The sequence below is a fragment of the Coptis chinensis genome, chromosome 2 (genome assembly GCF_015680905.1).
Source record: "Coptis chinensis isolate HL-2020 chromosome 2, ASM1568090v1, whole genome shotgun sequence".
Classification (NCBI taxonomy): domain Eukaryota; kingdom Viridiplantae; phylum Streptophyta; class Magnoliopsida; order Ranunculales; family Ranunculaceae; genus Coptis; species Coptis chinensis.
Window position 1 is genome coordinate 97,952,150 of NC_141457.1, and position 13,385 is coordinate 97,965,534.

Below are 13,385 nucleotides of genomic sequence, written 5' to 3' on the forward strand. Positions count from 1 at the left end.
TTTGGTAATCGGGTCAGATCGAATTTGGGTCTACCCAACCTGATTCCCTGCCCTATTTGCACTTGATATTCATCCTCATGCTTAATAATGATTATTACCTCTACCATATCAAAGTTTATAATCTTTCAAATGTTCCTTATGCTATAACAAATTCATTCAATAGTAAACTCCATTAGCTTTGTATGTTTCTTAAATGACCACGCATATACATGCATAACCGAAAAAGTAATTAATTAAACTAACAAATACCCAGGATTCCATAACCACCGGGATCTCATACACAGTATGAAGATCTACCACCAATAATTTATGTATTTTATAATAAATAAGGGAAATAAATATGTTAAATGTCATCCACTCTTGTTTAGAGTGGAGGGAACAAGGACCACGCCCAATCAAGTTCTTTCTTTGGCAAAGTCGAAACTTTTGAAGAAAAACACTAGCTAAAAATTTGGCTCGGGAGTAAACTAATGTGTTTATCCTTAACTTATGGAACACGTATATGAAAGTGTTGGAAATAGAGTTAAATTAGAGTGCTGAATTATGGCAAACCATATTTTATGGGACATGTTTTTAGCATAATTGGAAGTTTGGAACTATTGGTTGTGCATTGCTACCTTAACCAGGCCAAACTTTTTATTTAGCACCTATTATATCAGGTATTCGTATATACTGTGGAACAGCAAACAAAAATAAGCAGGATTATTTAACTTGCTCATATACCAAAAAAACACCTGAATGATTATAGCCGAGGTTTTAAGAATCCAGCGCTTATTGTAGCTATCACCACCAAATGGGCGTACGTATAACTCGTATTCAATTCGATGTACTGCCGCAGAAATTGAATTGGTGCTTGTGTTTATGTGTGTGTGTTTTGTTTTTTTGGTAAAGGTGTTTGTCTATGTGTTGACACTAAATGCCTAACATATTTTTTTTTTATCACACTGGCGCACGCAGGGGCGGATGCAGGATTCTCTACCGGAGGGGCTTGTATGCACAGTTTCTGTAAGGGTCTAAGGGACATCCTATTTCATACACATTTCCATATTGTTCTTCTAATAAGCTGGAAATAGGGAAGTTTGATGCAATCCTTCAACTGTCGTGACCTTGTTCTTACACGTGAAGTTTCATTGTCGAATAATGTAGTATCATTACTTATTTCTCATAGTGTAAGTGATCCAATCTGTTGAAATTTTAAAAGCATACACATGTCGAATGATTCGTGAAACATTCAAATTAAAACATGGTTTATTTTAGGTCATCAGCGCGTAGAACCTGAGACCATGGAGCCATTTGGTTGTGGATTCTCCAACAAAAACACGCACGCTTGGAAAGCCAAACAATACTCTCTCACCACCAACAGCACTATGGGATTAGACGTTGTGCTCTTAAAATACCCAAAAGAAAAAGAAGTAAAAGGAGGGTATCCATGCTCCAAATATTATATGTTACACATTTCACGAATACCCACTTTCTTAGTCTTTAATCCCCATTTTTTCAACTTTAGACTATACACACATCCATAAAATAAACAAAGATATATAAAGCTCAATGGAAAGTGTCAACCCCCACTCACTTTTTTCTTTTTCTTTCTGTCTGGAAGTTGTTCAAGTGGCCGGCTTTAGTTGAACAGAGTCTACCATTACAGCACACGAGTGATGTGCACGCTTAAAATGATGCACTAGTATTACCATTAAATCCATTAATGGAAGCAGTGTACATGGAAAGATGAATTTGAATAGTGATTAGGGAAAATCAAATGTTTATGTAATAAATTTCAAGTGTTTTGAGGACGAGGATATCAACTCAGGCCAGAGACACTTAATTAGTTTGGACGAAAATCATTTAGGACTTCTTGTTGTACCTTAAATTTCCTTAGAGTGTAAGAAACCAAACTATTATGTGTAACAACTGTGATTTCAAAGTCAGTTTCATGCTTTATTTCGTAAGTGATGTGGCATAATTAACTCGTGCAAACACTACTCATTGTGGTTTTTCAGCTTTGAGCGTCAAATAAATTGTATAATATAAAGTCTGTTTTGCAAATTCCGTATTGTGAATAATGTTTGAAAAAAAAAACCAAAAAAATGACTTGTTGATAAGGGTGGAATTTGAGCCGAGGGTTTGGAACTCGCTCGTTTAACTATATGAACCGAGCTAAAGCTAAAATTAAAACTCGTGTAACAAATGAGCTTGATAAAGCTCGGCTCGTTTAACTCAAATAGCATATTTATAATATAAAATAACCGAGTGGCTTGGACTTGGCTTGTTTAAGTTTGACTCGAGCTCACTCGTTTAACTATATGAGCCGAGCTCGAACTCAATTTAAAACTCGTGTAATTAGCGAGCCGAGCTTGAACATAATAAAACTCGGCTTGTTTAGTTCGAATTCCATCTTTACTTGTTGAATTCATAATTTCAGCAGAACTGATATTTTGGGACTTGGAACTGTCTGAAAGTTTACCTGTAAGTAAGAATAATAAGGTCAATTTAGTCCATTTGAAATACGAAGGCAAGGCTGCACGAAGAAAATCTTGTGATTCCCGACAAGAAAATCTCCTAAAAACAGTAATAAAACTGCAGACTTTGAAGAAAGTAAACTCACCGGTTCATACGGCTCACGCTCACGCTCACACGCCTACACCCTCCTCAATACCCACGCCGTTAAGTACAACACCCCATGTCCCCATTGTAATCTTTGTAAGGCTAAAAGTTCAAAAAAATGTCAGACTACTCGTGAGTCTATAATCAGATACGTCCACATCTCAAACAGTTATTACTTTCCATTGGCAATCACTCAACGGCAGTATTATACTATAGCATGTACGGGTGCATTGGAAGAGTTAATAATAGTGAACCATGCGTTGAAGTGGACTTATCGTAGATATCTGATGGTGAGAGAGAGATGAGTGAAACAATGATGAGCGCGAAAAGAGGATTATAAACACACACCCCCAAAAATCGCCAGTTAAAAAAGTAATTCTCAAAGGGCTTCTTCGGGATCTCTTAACGTGGCGCATGCGTTGGCTCGTTTAACGATGTAAAAGAAGAGAGAGAATGTGGTGATTTGAGTCAAAGTATAGTTAAATTGTTTCAGCAAGCACGCGAAGTGTGAGTTTTTGTCAGGCGTACGATTTGGTAAGGATTTTCAATGAACGCGGGCTTTGATCGGTAGCAGGATGACACGTGTTTTGTTAGGACAGTGTCTTTTTTTGGGGGTGGCTCCGAGTCTTTGGTATAATCAACAGAAAGCCGCCAAGTGAGTTGGGATTATTAGGGCTGCCAATTGGTTGATGTTCCGGATTACCGGATAAATGAAAATTCAAAACCGTTCCGTTTTTCAACCATATCGATCCAAAATCGGACCGGATCTAATTGGACGTTTGAGTTAGATAATCAAAACTGAACCGAAATTTTTTTCTTGATTCTAAATCTGTTCTGAACTAATAATATTAATTTGGACTGGATTTTTTGTAATTGGATCCTAATTTTTATTATATAAATATAATTTTTTTTTAATATATAAATTAGGTACATAAATAAAAAAAGCATGACAGATTAATTACACATAAGTTAAAGAAGAAAAGTTTCATACTTTAATCAAAACTCATTACAGAAGTTTACAACCTTGTGTTCTATAAGCACTTGTGTAGTATTTTTTGTGAAAAACAAATGTTAATGGGAACGGCAAACATTCTTTATTTATTTGTTGAATTTTTATATGGTGGAAGGAAAATTAGGATTTTAGAATAATAAAATTCAAAATTTCAACCAAATCAGACCCATAACAGTTCCATACATATTTAATCCAAAACCAATTCAATAAAAATCCAGTTCTAATTTTCAAGAACCAGAACTAGTTCAAAATGCTAACTACCTATTACATACCCGTTTTTACTGGTTTGGAACCCATCGGATTATAGTTAAAAATTGGACATATCGTAAACTGTTTTTTTTTATTGGATTTCATATTTTACGAGATGTTTCAGTGTGTTTTTTTTTTTTTTTGGGAAGATGTTTCGGTGTTAATTGCTGTGAAACTCTTTAATTCCGAGTTTTGAGTGCATGTAATTTAGCCCAATCCAACGCAAATGGGTTTTTAGTTAGAGAAACCACGACCAGACTCAATCACTCAACAACAGTCAACACAATCCGGGATCATATAATTGGACGAATCAAGAAATGTTAGAGCCTGCCCTGAAGCGGAACTGTTTGGCTCCTTGCAGACTTGCTGTTTTAACTTACACCAGCTGAACAAGGGATGATTTACTACAGCGGGATCCAGTAAACGATGGGATTACGTCCATGGGCTGTTTACTACAAAACCACGAAAGACCTAGTACGAGAGAGAGAGGGGTACAAAGTTGTATACCACAGAATACACAGGCCTATCCAGGTTTTAGCTACCGTTTACTTGTGATTTAAGTGACTTCTTCTATCGGTAGCTTTGTAAATCCATAAATTAGGAATTAGGAATTAGGAAGTACACTAGTTTAGGGTGCAATGATTTATATAGGTACTATAAAGAGTAAAACCATCTAATCCACCTAAGACCTATAAAGGTTGGAAACACTATGGATGCTCTTCATAGTAAAACCATAAAACACGTTTTGCACAACTGAGGTTACTGTGGGACAAACTCATTCATCCATAGTTGGCCGATTGAAACAGAATATATATGCATAAAATCAGCTTACTGTGCTCACTCTACTCAACACAGTCTAACATGGTCGTACTATATGTGCCGAACCATTGATGCTGTGCCCGCAAATTTTCAATCCCCTTTGATGAATATTATATTCTTAGAAATACTTGTCAAAACCCTGGCCCTTGCCTTCACTCTTCAAACCCTTCCTCATTATTGAACTACACAAGAAACTTGTCATCTTCTTCAACTCTCTCACACATTCATAGGAAGCAAAGCAATGGCAAGAACCCCTTTTTGGAGGTAAAATCTGGAATGTGTTTATTTAGGTTTCTATTATTAGCCAAAAAGTGATTATTCAAGTAAATGTTTTAGGTTCTGTAAATCTGTAATGTACCAAATACACGTACATGTGGTGAGAAGTTTGTGTCAAATGTTTGAAATGACGGGTAACCCCCTTCCCCTTTTCTTTAATATAAGCGTGAATTATCAGTTTAATACGTGGCCTAGTCAGAGTTCAAATCACTCCCGGTACTTCTTCTCCCAATGAATACCGTGCCCTCTCTAATGACTGACAACATCTCAATACAAGAACCTCACAAATTCACATACAAGCCTTAGTCCTACTTTTAGTACTAAGATGCTTAGAACAAGACGAGCATCCAGCAGTCTTCAACAGCCTCCTCCTCCCCCCTTGCTCACCTAACTACCCCCTTTCCTCTTCAGAATAATACAAGGTTCCCACTGACCCACACAAACAGCTTGCAATTTCAACATATAGAGACATTATGCAGTAGCATCTCAAACTTACCAAACAGCAAAACACGGCTCGTTACCCAATCTAGGGTGAATGGAGAGTTAAAACAATTGAGTTATGGTTGCTGCAGACCTCTGCAATACACTTCATAACTCCCCCCAACTGATATGTCATCATCTCACATATGAGTTGCAGTAGACTTCAGAACTCTCTTCAAGCGATATGTCATCATCTTTAAAATGAGTTGATTTTATAAGTGGAACTAGTAACAAGTAAATGCAGCACATACAGATTCTGAGTAAAGATGTTTTCAAAGAGGGGCGCCAGGGTAACTAAGAAAAATTTATGATATTAAAAACTAACAAAGAAAAACCTAGATATCCGTTGGTCCACCAAATTCTTTCATTTTCCTAACACCATTTAAGTGATTAAACTTTAGTTATCATTTTCCTTCTTTAAAAACAAAAACGGAGAAATAGATGACAAATGAATGTCCTCCAAAATGTATACCTCTTTCCCAGCCCCTTCACCCACCCACCCACCCCCATATAAAATACAACAAATAATATTCCCAAACCAATACGTAGTTTCAGTTCCCCCCCTCCCTCTCCTCACCATGCTGTGGACACATTAGCATCAGCCTGGTAGGTTTCCTATTCATGCTAGAAAAGCAGTAGAATATACTAGTTCATTTCCCAACTCCACTAACTCTCTCAAGTATTTTCTTATTACCCTTTAGCTTACCACATCCCCTCATTCAGCTAGTTTTGCAAGAGGTCATCTCAATTCAAAGCAGTAAAACTTACATTCCCCCAGCAAAAGTTTATTTGACAGAGAATGCAAGGTGCAAACTAAGCTTCACATTACTTCAAGTCCAATTCAGATGTATCGTTAAGCTTCCTCCGTTTAGCATCTGGACATGCACAAGAAGATATTGGACCTGACCCAGCAGTTAACTCCTCACTTTTATAGCTCAAACAAGAAGCATCTAGCACTCCAATTGGGCTCTGAGGGGTAGATGGATGGAAAGCACATGCAACATAAACAGACCCACTTATCGGTGAAAAACCTTGGACTAATTTGAGGCACTTTAGCACCCTCTCCTGCAGACGATAACAGTAAACATAATTCACAAGTTGATCCATGTATTTCATGAACAGAAAACTGTACGGAGACAAAATAGTCACATTTTCCGTTGCCAAACTTACCTTTTGCACAAGTTGGATGAAACAAGACACAGCCTTGTCAAAGTTCACAATTTGAGATTCTCCTAATACAGAAAGTGTCACTGCTGCAGCAACCTCAGAAGGCTTATACTCCAAGAACTCAATCCCTGGAGTCAAAATCCACCTAATAAGATTAAACCAGACCCTCCCTCAATTTGCCTTCTTGATCTTAAGTGAATAATGAGAACAAAAGGCATACCATTAGCTAAACATAAAGTTAATTCTGCAGATTGAGAGATGAACAGTTTCAAAGGAGGACGATCATCATTAATCTTGTGAAGGAAGTAGTCTATGAAGGAGAAAGGTGTCACCGCTTGCATTCTCCACTTCAAAGTGCTCAGCACCACAAGCTCCATTCTTTGTATGGTCCTGGCTTCAAAGACGAATCTGGGTTCACCAACCTGGAAAAGATCCTCAAACGGAAAATTATATCAAGAATAAAACGCTTCAGCACATTGAAGCTGGTTCTCCCATCAATACCATATGACCAATGTACATTTGTATCACCTGTAAATCTAGAGATAGAGGCATTACAGCCTCCTCCATTTTGGCTGCTAACGATAAACAAGCTACAGCCAGCAACTGTACTACCCAAGCTCTACCACTCTATTAACAACAAAAACAATCACATGGCATTATGAGAAAAATCAATAAACAAGAAAATGCAACAAAAAGAATTGTATTAAGGAAAACACCGTTACTCACGGGGAGTTCATAGTTTGAGAGAAATCGATCGAAGTAACTAATTGATAAGTAGGCAGTCAAAGGTCCAAAGCTGTAATAGGAATGAACCTGTTAAACCCAAGTGAACAACATTAACCACACATAGTTGCCTACATTTATGAGACTTGCCTACAGGGCTACATTACTACTTACATATCAACAAAGACTACATCTACAAGACTACAACTTACAAGAAGAACAAACCTTTGAACAAACAAACAGAACATAACATTATCACATTAATGATATTAGAAAAGTAGCACTTTTAAATAGAAATCAATTCATATAAGATACCCAAGCTCAAAATTTACTAGAGAACACAATAACATTCAACAACAATTTACAAATGAAGATTAACATGAAAACATCCCAATATAAAAAACTGACCTTTTTCATCCAATCAAGAGCATCCTTTCTAACCATCAAGTCCAAGTCCCCATTTTGCAACCTTTTCAAGTAATCACTTCTAGGCAAGAAATCACATTCTTTCTCAACTATTAAACTCATACACTCCTCACTTTGCAGTGGTAAGTTCCCAAGTTGAAAAAAATCCCCACTATGAAAAAAGTTGATTTTTTTATCAAGCTTATGAGGATTCCATTGTTCCTCCAGAAACCCATTCCCAATCTCATCATCAAAACATACATTGCTATTTTCTGGACAGAGAAGGCTTGGAGACATTAAAGGATCTTATTATTAGAGTGTCTCTCTTTCTCTCTCTGCCCTGTATGGGAAACTCTCATAAATGATAGAGAAGAAGACTGAGATTGTACAGATTGTAAATTAAATAAAGAATGAATTTTAAATTTTTAGACCAAAAATCTTAAATACTGTACGTAGTGAATAGTTTCATCTGTTCATTTCTCAGTGGCAATATCCCTATTAAGACTTGCCACGTGGGGTGGTCACATTGGAATTCTCTCCCAAACAGAAAAATTATTCTATATCATTCTCGTGATAATAAGAAGTGTGAGGTTTCTAGTTCTAGCTTGAGGGTTTAGTGATAAAAGGTCTTCGTGCAATCGTACCTAAATAGAACCGTTAAATATTCGTATCCCACGTGAAAATATTATCTTCTTTTAAGCGTTATGTTCAGTATCCAATCAGTCGTGATATGCTCTCTCACAAAAACGCAATTTGACCATAAAAGTTTTTACCTTCGATAACTTTTGACCCAACGTTTCACAAACAACAAATTCAGTCTCAAATTCCAGCGCAAAATGTACTCAATCCACTTATATAGGTTAAAATTGCAACCAAGTATCCCAAGTCCAAAACTTGCGTTCCTACCAGAGTCCCATGGCTGTTATTAAACTCACAGACACTGAGTTTGCATTGTTTGGCTTTAAATTTCTATACAGCACCACTGACTATCTTGTGTTTGGCTGTTTGCGGAGGGCTTTTTGGAGGCAAGCCTTGTATTTGATGTTGTTACTATATTATGCAGAGACTACTCTTATGCAAAACAGAGTATTCAAAAAACAAAAGAAGACAGCAAAATTACATCAATCTATCTCTTCACGGCAATGTCACCACATAATTCATTTTACAGCTAGATAAAACCAGGAGGTGTTTATCTTTTAATCAAACAAGGGCATATCTATCAACTAATAGTATATAAGTTGCCAACCTTACATTTCAGTTCAACAGTAATATGATAATCTATTCCATTCGGAGTAATTGTAAAAAACACCAAGGGCATTTTATCCTAGAAAGTGAACAGTTCGGATTCACGCAGATGAGGCAACCAGCGTCACCAAGCGTCACCAGTGGAACGTATTGTTCACTGAAGATCTGGGTTCCGGGCCAGACAAAAAATCATCAGATTTCACATTAATGTGCCACTGCTTCCAAAAGTTATGTACATGATCATGATTTCATTCATCGGCAAAACTGATTCACCAAAAAAATACAAAAACAAAAAAGGGCAGCTAGAAGTCTAGGACAAAGGTCTAAGTAGATCCGAAGTTCTTAAACTCAATTTAAGAGGTGTTTGAACTGGGAAGAACAATATCCGGAAAATTAATGCACCTAAGGAGACTGCATTTTCAAATGTCATTCCAGCAATATTTATCCATCAATCAAACACACCAGTAATTTCAATCTGGAAGATATTTCTAGCCAAGCAACATACAAATTCAGAAAGGAAAATAAAGAAACACCTACGAAACTGAGATGTTCTTGAAAATATGAAACAAGGTACAGTTTCAATACTGCAGCAGCAGTGATTTACTATATGCGAAGAGAAATTGCATTCATTCGAAACCCAGCAACGTCTACGCCTCATCCAATGAATCCTGCACAAACAAAATGCACTCTATGAGATCTCAAATCTATTGCACTAACTTAGGTATAAACTATAGAATAACGGTGGGCATATACACTCAAAGAAAACAAATCCAATGGTGGCAGATATCGAAGATGTGCAAAGAGCACCATACATTATGGCAATGAGCTACAATGTTCGGAAACTAATCCAGGAAAAAATGAAAACCGGTTATATCTCAAACAACTGAGATATAATAGTACGAACCTGCATATCAGACGTCCAAAGAGTAAGGTTATCCCTGAGGAGTTGCATGATGAGAGTGCTGTCCTTGTAAGACTCTTCACCTAATGTGTCAAGCTCAGCAATGGCTTCCTCAAATGCCTGTATGGTTATGATAATGTGAGTATGAAGAATAAGATCGAATATATATGAAAATAATACTAAAATTATAATCTGCAAACCAGACACCAGCGTAAGGAATAGTTGATGTCTGACCAAACCAACAAATTCTTTTTCATATTTATTGTCCTTCTCCTTCGATTTAATATGGTTTGACTTTGCCGACCAACTAAAAATGAAAATGTGTCAACTCTCCGAACACACAACAGAAAAAACAACAAAGACAGAAAGCAGTAGCACTCTTTCTCTCTGCTTCTATAGTGGTCTCCAACTAAACCCTAAACCTACTCATGTTATCAATCTAAACCCCATCCAACATTTTACTTCCTTAGCATTACCCTCCCCAATATTCCTACAACTTCTCTATTTCTACATCTATCCTGCAAGAACTTGATACGGGAACAGCTACTTTTTCCAGGTATAGGAAACAGGGGTACATCGAGGAATTACTATTAGGTGGCCGGTAATGTCATACTAAGCTAGTACATAATTTCATAGACAACAATATATCTACTCTGGCAACTTTAGTATTTACAATTCACAAAATGGTTGTCCATGTTTGCAAGTTGTGACATCATATGATATATTGCAACCTTTATTAATTAAAAATACAAACAGTATCTCTAATTATCATGATATGTAATCTAATAACTCGTAATTGGGTTTGATCTTCGTGATTTTCTATGATTTTGGAGAATATTTAGACAATTTGAGATATTTGTGCCAATTTTAAAATTTTGAAAATTTGTAAGATTCCATCTATATATCCTCCCTTGAAAGAAGCTGTGGGATGGTATTCTTGTACAACCACATTGGGCAAACACGGGATGCAGCCCATCTTAAATTCTGCACCAAATTCTGACATTGAAAACTCTACACCTTACACTCTATTTACTAGCCTACTCTTCATCAGTCACGTTAAGGTTCTCCTTCACGAAAGAAACAATATCATCTAAGGAAGAATTGACAAAATTAACAGAAATTCATTTTTATTTTTCTTTTATACGTTCAATTTAATTGACTAAAGAAATGGCACAATTACATACTTTTACAAACAGAAATATCAATTTTCTTGTAAAACATAAACCTTGATCCTTAACACCCGTTCACCTGAGTACTACTACTAGCTTCCCAACTTCCAACACCGCATAGCCAACTATCTCCAGACATAATTCTTGAGCAAGTTCATCAAGAAGACATACATAATGAAAATCATTTCCCAACTGATTCAATACCAAGTCGTTATAATAGCTGGCAATTCTGTTTTTCTTTTCCTTCTACTTTTTGGCAAGTCTTTTTATAAGGACACAGTGCTACAACACTTCCCCTTTCCCTGGTGAAAGGCGGAATTTGGTCTCAACACCTTAGTTTTAACCACAATAATGAATTTACACAATAAATCCTTCGTGGAAGGAAATGTATAAATCTAGACGTCAAACAAGTAAGGAATTAATTTCATTCATTACCGAGCAAAGAAAAAAAGTAAAGAATTAAATGTTGTGTTAGTTGGCTGACTAAGCATGTTTTCATTACAATCCAATTACTTCATTTAATTATATTACCTACAAATTATGTTACCACAAATGACATATGACATACCAAATCCATAAAAATGCTAAAAACCCTAGTATATTAGAACCAATCAATATCCTGAATCCAAAAAAGTAAGCAAACCTGTTTTGCCATGCTACAAGCTTTCTCAGAAGAATTGAGTATCTCATAGTAAAACACAGAGTAATTCAGTGCTAGCCCCAATCGAATAGGATGCGTTGGAGGCAGGTCAGCAACCGCAATATCCTAAACCCCAAAAACAAAACAAATAAACCGTCAATCATACTATCTTCAACAAAATTCCAATTCAACTTGACTCCAAACAATAACCAGTTCGAATCTCAAATTTTCTTCCTTGAATGAATTGGCAATAAAAACACTTCAATCCAAACATTGATAAACAAATCAAAAAATCAAAAAAATACCTGAGCAGCTTTGTAAGCGAGCATAGTATCTTCGGCAGCTTCTTTTCTCTCATTCCCAATCAAAAACTCGGCAAGATACCTATGATAATCCCCCTTCATCTTATAATAAAACACTTTACTCTCACTACTCGAAGCCGACGGTATCAAAAACCCGTCCAACAATTTCAAAACACCGTTACAAACACCAGTCAGTTCCGATTCAACTTTAGATCTGTAATCTTTAACCAGAACCACATGCTCCTCGTTCTTCCTCCCTTCCTCCTTCTGCTCGATCGACGATACTATGCGCCACGCGGCGCGTAGAGATCCGATCACGTTTTTATACGCGACGGATAAAAGGTTACGCTCTTCGACGGATAGTTCGGCTACGGATGTCGACCCGGTCACGAGTTTTTCCATAAAGGATACCATTTCTTCATAACGTTCGGCTTGTTCCGCTAGTTTTGCTAGGTACACGTATTGTTCACGGTTTAGATTTTCGGAAGTCATTTTTTTTTTTTTTTTTTTTTTGAGAGATTTGGGATTATGAGGTGAGAGCTTGGTGGACTGATTTTTTTTGTGTGAGGGAGGAGAGAGAAAAAAATGGGGTATTTATATAGTGGTGGGGTTAAGGGGGAAGGTGTAATTGGGATTTGAGCGGTTGGATGAGAAAGTATTAGAGGGTGGAGATTTATGGGAGGAGGGTGAGTCAGTGGATTGAATTATTTGAGGTTTTGACTTTTGATCCATGGATTAATATTGGACTGGGTTTAGACTTTAAATTGCGGGATTTTTGACAAAAGTCACTCCTCAACTTGTCCTCATCACCAATTATATCCCTAAATTTTTTTATAAGCGAAAAAAACTTTGGAGTTGCTAATGCTAAACGCAACTGTTTGTTTGTTTAATGCCGCTAGCAACATATGACGTATTTCGTTTTTTAGATGACGTTATATATAATTTTTTGGATTTTTAACAAAACTCACTCCTAAACTTGCCCCTGATAATCAGTTACACCCCTAAATTTTGTTCTAAGCGAAAAAAAACCCTTAAGTTACTAATGCCAAACGCAACTGTTAGTTTTTAAGTTGCTAATGCCAAACCCATGCCCGTACACCCGAAATTAACAACCAAAAATTCAATAAAGTTTAAGTTCATTTCTTACATTTTGCATGGTGTACGTGATCTCAAAATGACCAAAACCAAACAACCCAATAAGAACAAAAAGTGGATTAGATGTCAATTTTAAAATCTTTCAATAATACAAATGATATTTATGGGTAACCCCGATTCATTACCACTGAAACAACTTAATAGAGTATAAAACGATACACATCCATAATCCATTTATTGCAAGTTTCAACCAAAAAACAACAACGTTGAAAAGTAATACATAACTATTTATTGGTAA

At 36.4% G+C, this 13,385-nt stretch overlaps 2 protein-coding genes across 2 annotated transcripts; both read right to left on the reverse strand.

Moving 5' to 3' along the window:
* Positions 1 to 6,093: 6,093 nt before the first annotated feature.
* LOC147519428 (cyclin-D4-1-like) lies at positions 6,094 to 8,310 on the reverse strand. The gene is made up of 6 exons (XM_086591021.1): positions 7,739 to 8,310; positions 7,334 to 7,420; positions 7,136 to 7,234; positions 6,828 to 7,029; positions 6,611 to 6,735; positions 6,094 to 6,505 (listed from the first exon to the last, which is right to left on the reverse strand). Exons 1-6 carry the CDS (start codon positions 8,030 to 8,032, stop codon positions 6,266 to 6,268), a joined length of 1,047 nt encoding a protein of 348 aa, XP_086447147.1. The 5' UTR covers positions 8,033 to 8,310; the 3' UTR covers positions 6,094 to 6,265.
* Positions 8,311 to 9,364: 1,054 nt separating this feature from the next.
* LOC147519429 (14-3-3-like protein G-BOX factor 14 kappa) lies at positions 9,365 to 12,579 on the reverse strand. Its single transcript, XM_086591023.1, has 4 exons — positions 11,996 to 12,579; positions 11,694 to 11,816; positions 9,885 to 10,001; positions 9,365 to 9,648 (listed from the first exon to the last, which is right to left on the reverse strand). The coding sequence occupies exons 1-4, from the start codon at positions 12,482 to 12,484 to the stop codon at positions 9,628 to 9,630; spliced, it is 750 nt and encodes a 249-aa protein (XP_086447149.1). The 5' UTR covers positions 12,485 to 12,579; the 3' UTR covers positions 9,365 to 9,627.
* Between the last annotated feature and the right edge of the window lie 806 nt (positions 12,580 to 13,385).

Bases quoted from the DNA above. Each gene is read 5' to 3' on its own strand.
- LOC147519428 (XM_086591021.1), bottom strand. From the start codon at position 8,032: ATGTCTCCAAGCCTTCTCTGTCCAGAAAATAGCAATGTATGTTTTGAT. The intron at 7,421-7,738 runs GTCAGTTTTTTA...TGGGTTTAACAG, and splicing joins CTCTTGATTGGATGAAAAAG to GTTCATTCCTATTACAGCTT. The intron at 7,235-7,333 runs GTGAGTAACGGT...TGTTGTTAATAG, and splicing joins TCTCAAACTATGAACTCCCC to AGTGGTAGAGCTTGGGTAGT.
- LOC147519429 (XM_086591023.1), bottom strand. From the start codon at position 12,484: ATGACTTCCGAAAATCTAAACCGTGAACAATACGTGTACCTAGCAAAA. The intron at 11,817-11,995 runs GTATTTTTTTGA...TTTGGGGTTTAG, and splicing joins TCGCTTACAAAGCTGCTCAG to GATATTGCGGTTGCTGACCT. The intron at 10,002-11,693 runs GTTTGCTTACTT...ATAACCATACAG, and splicing joins CTTGTAGCATGGCAAAACAG to GCATTTGAGGAAGCCATTGC.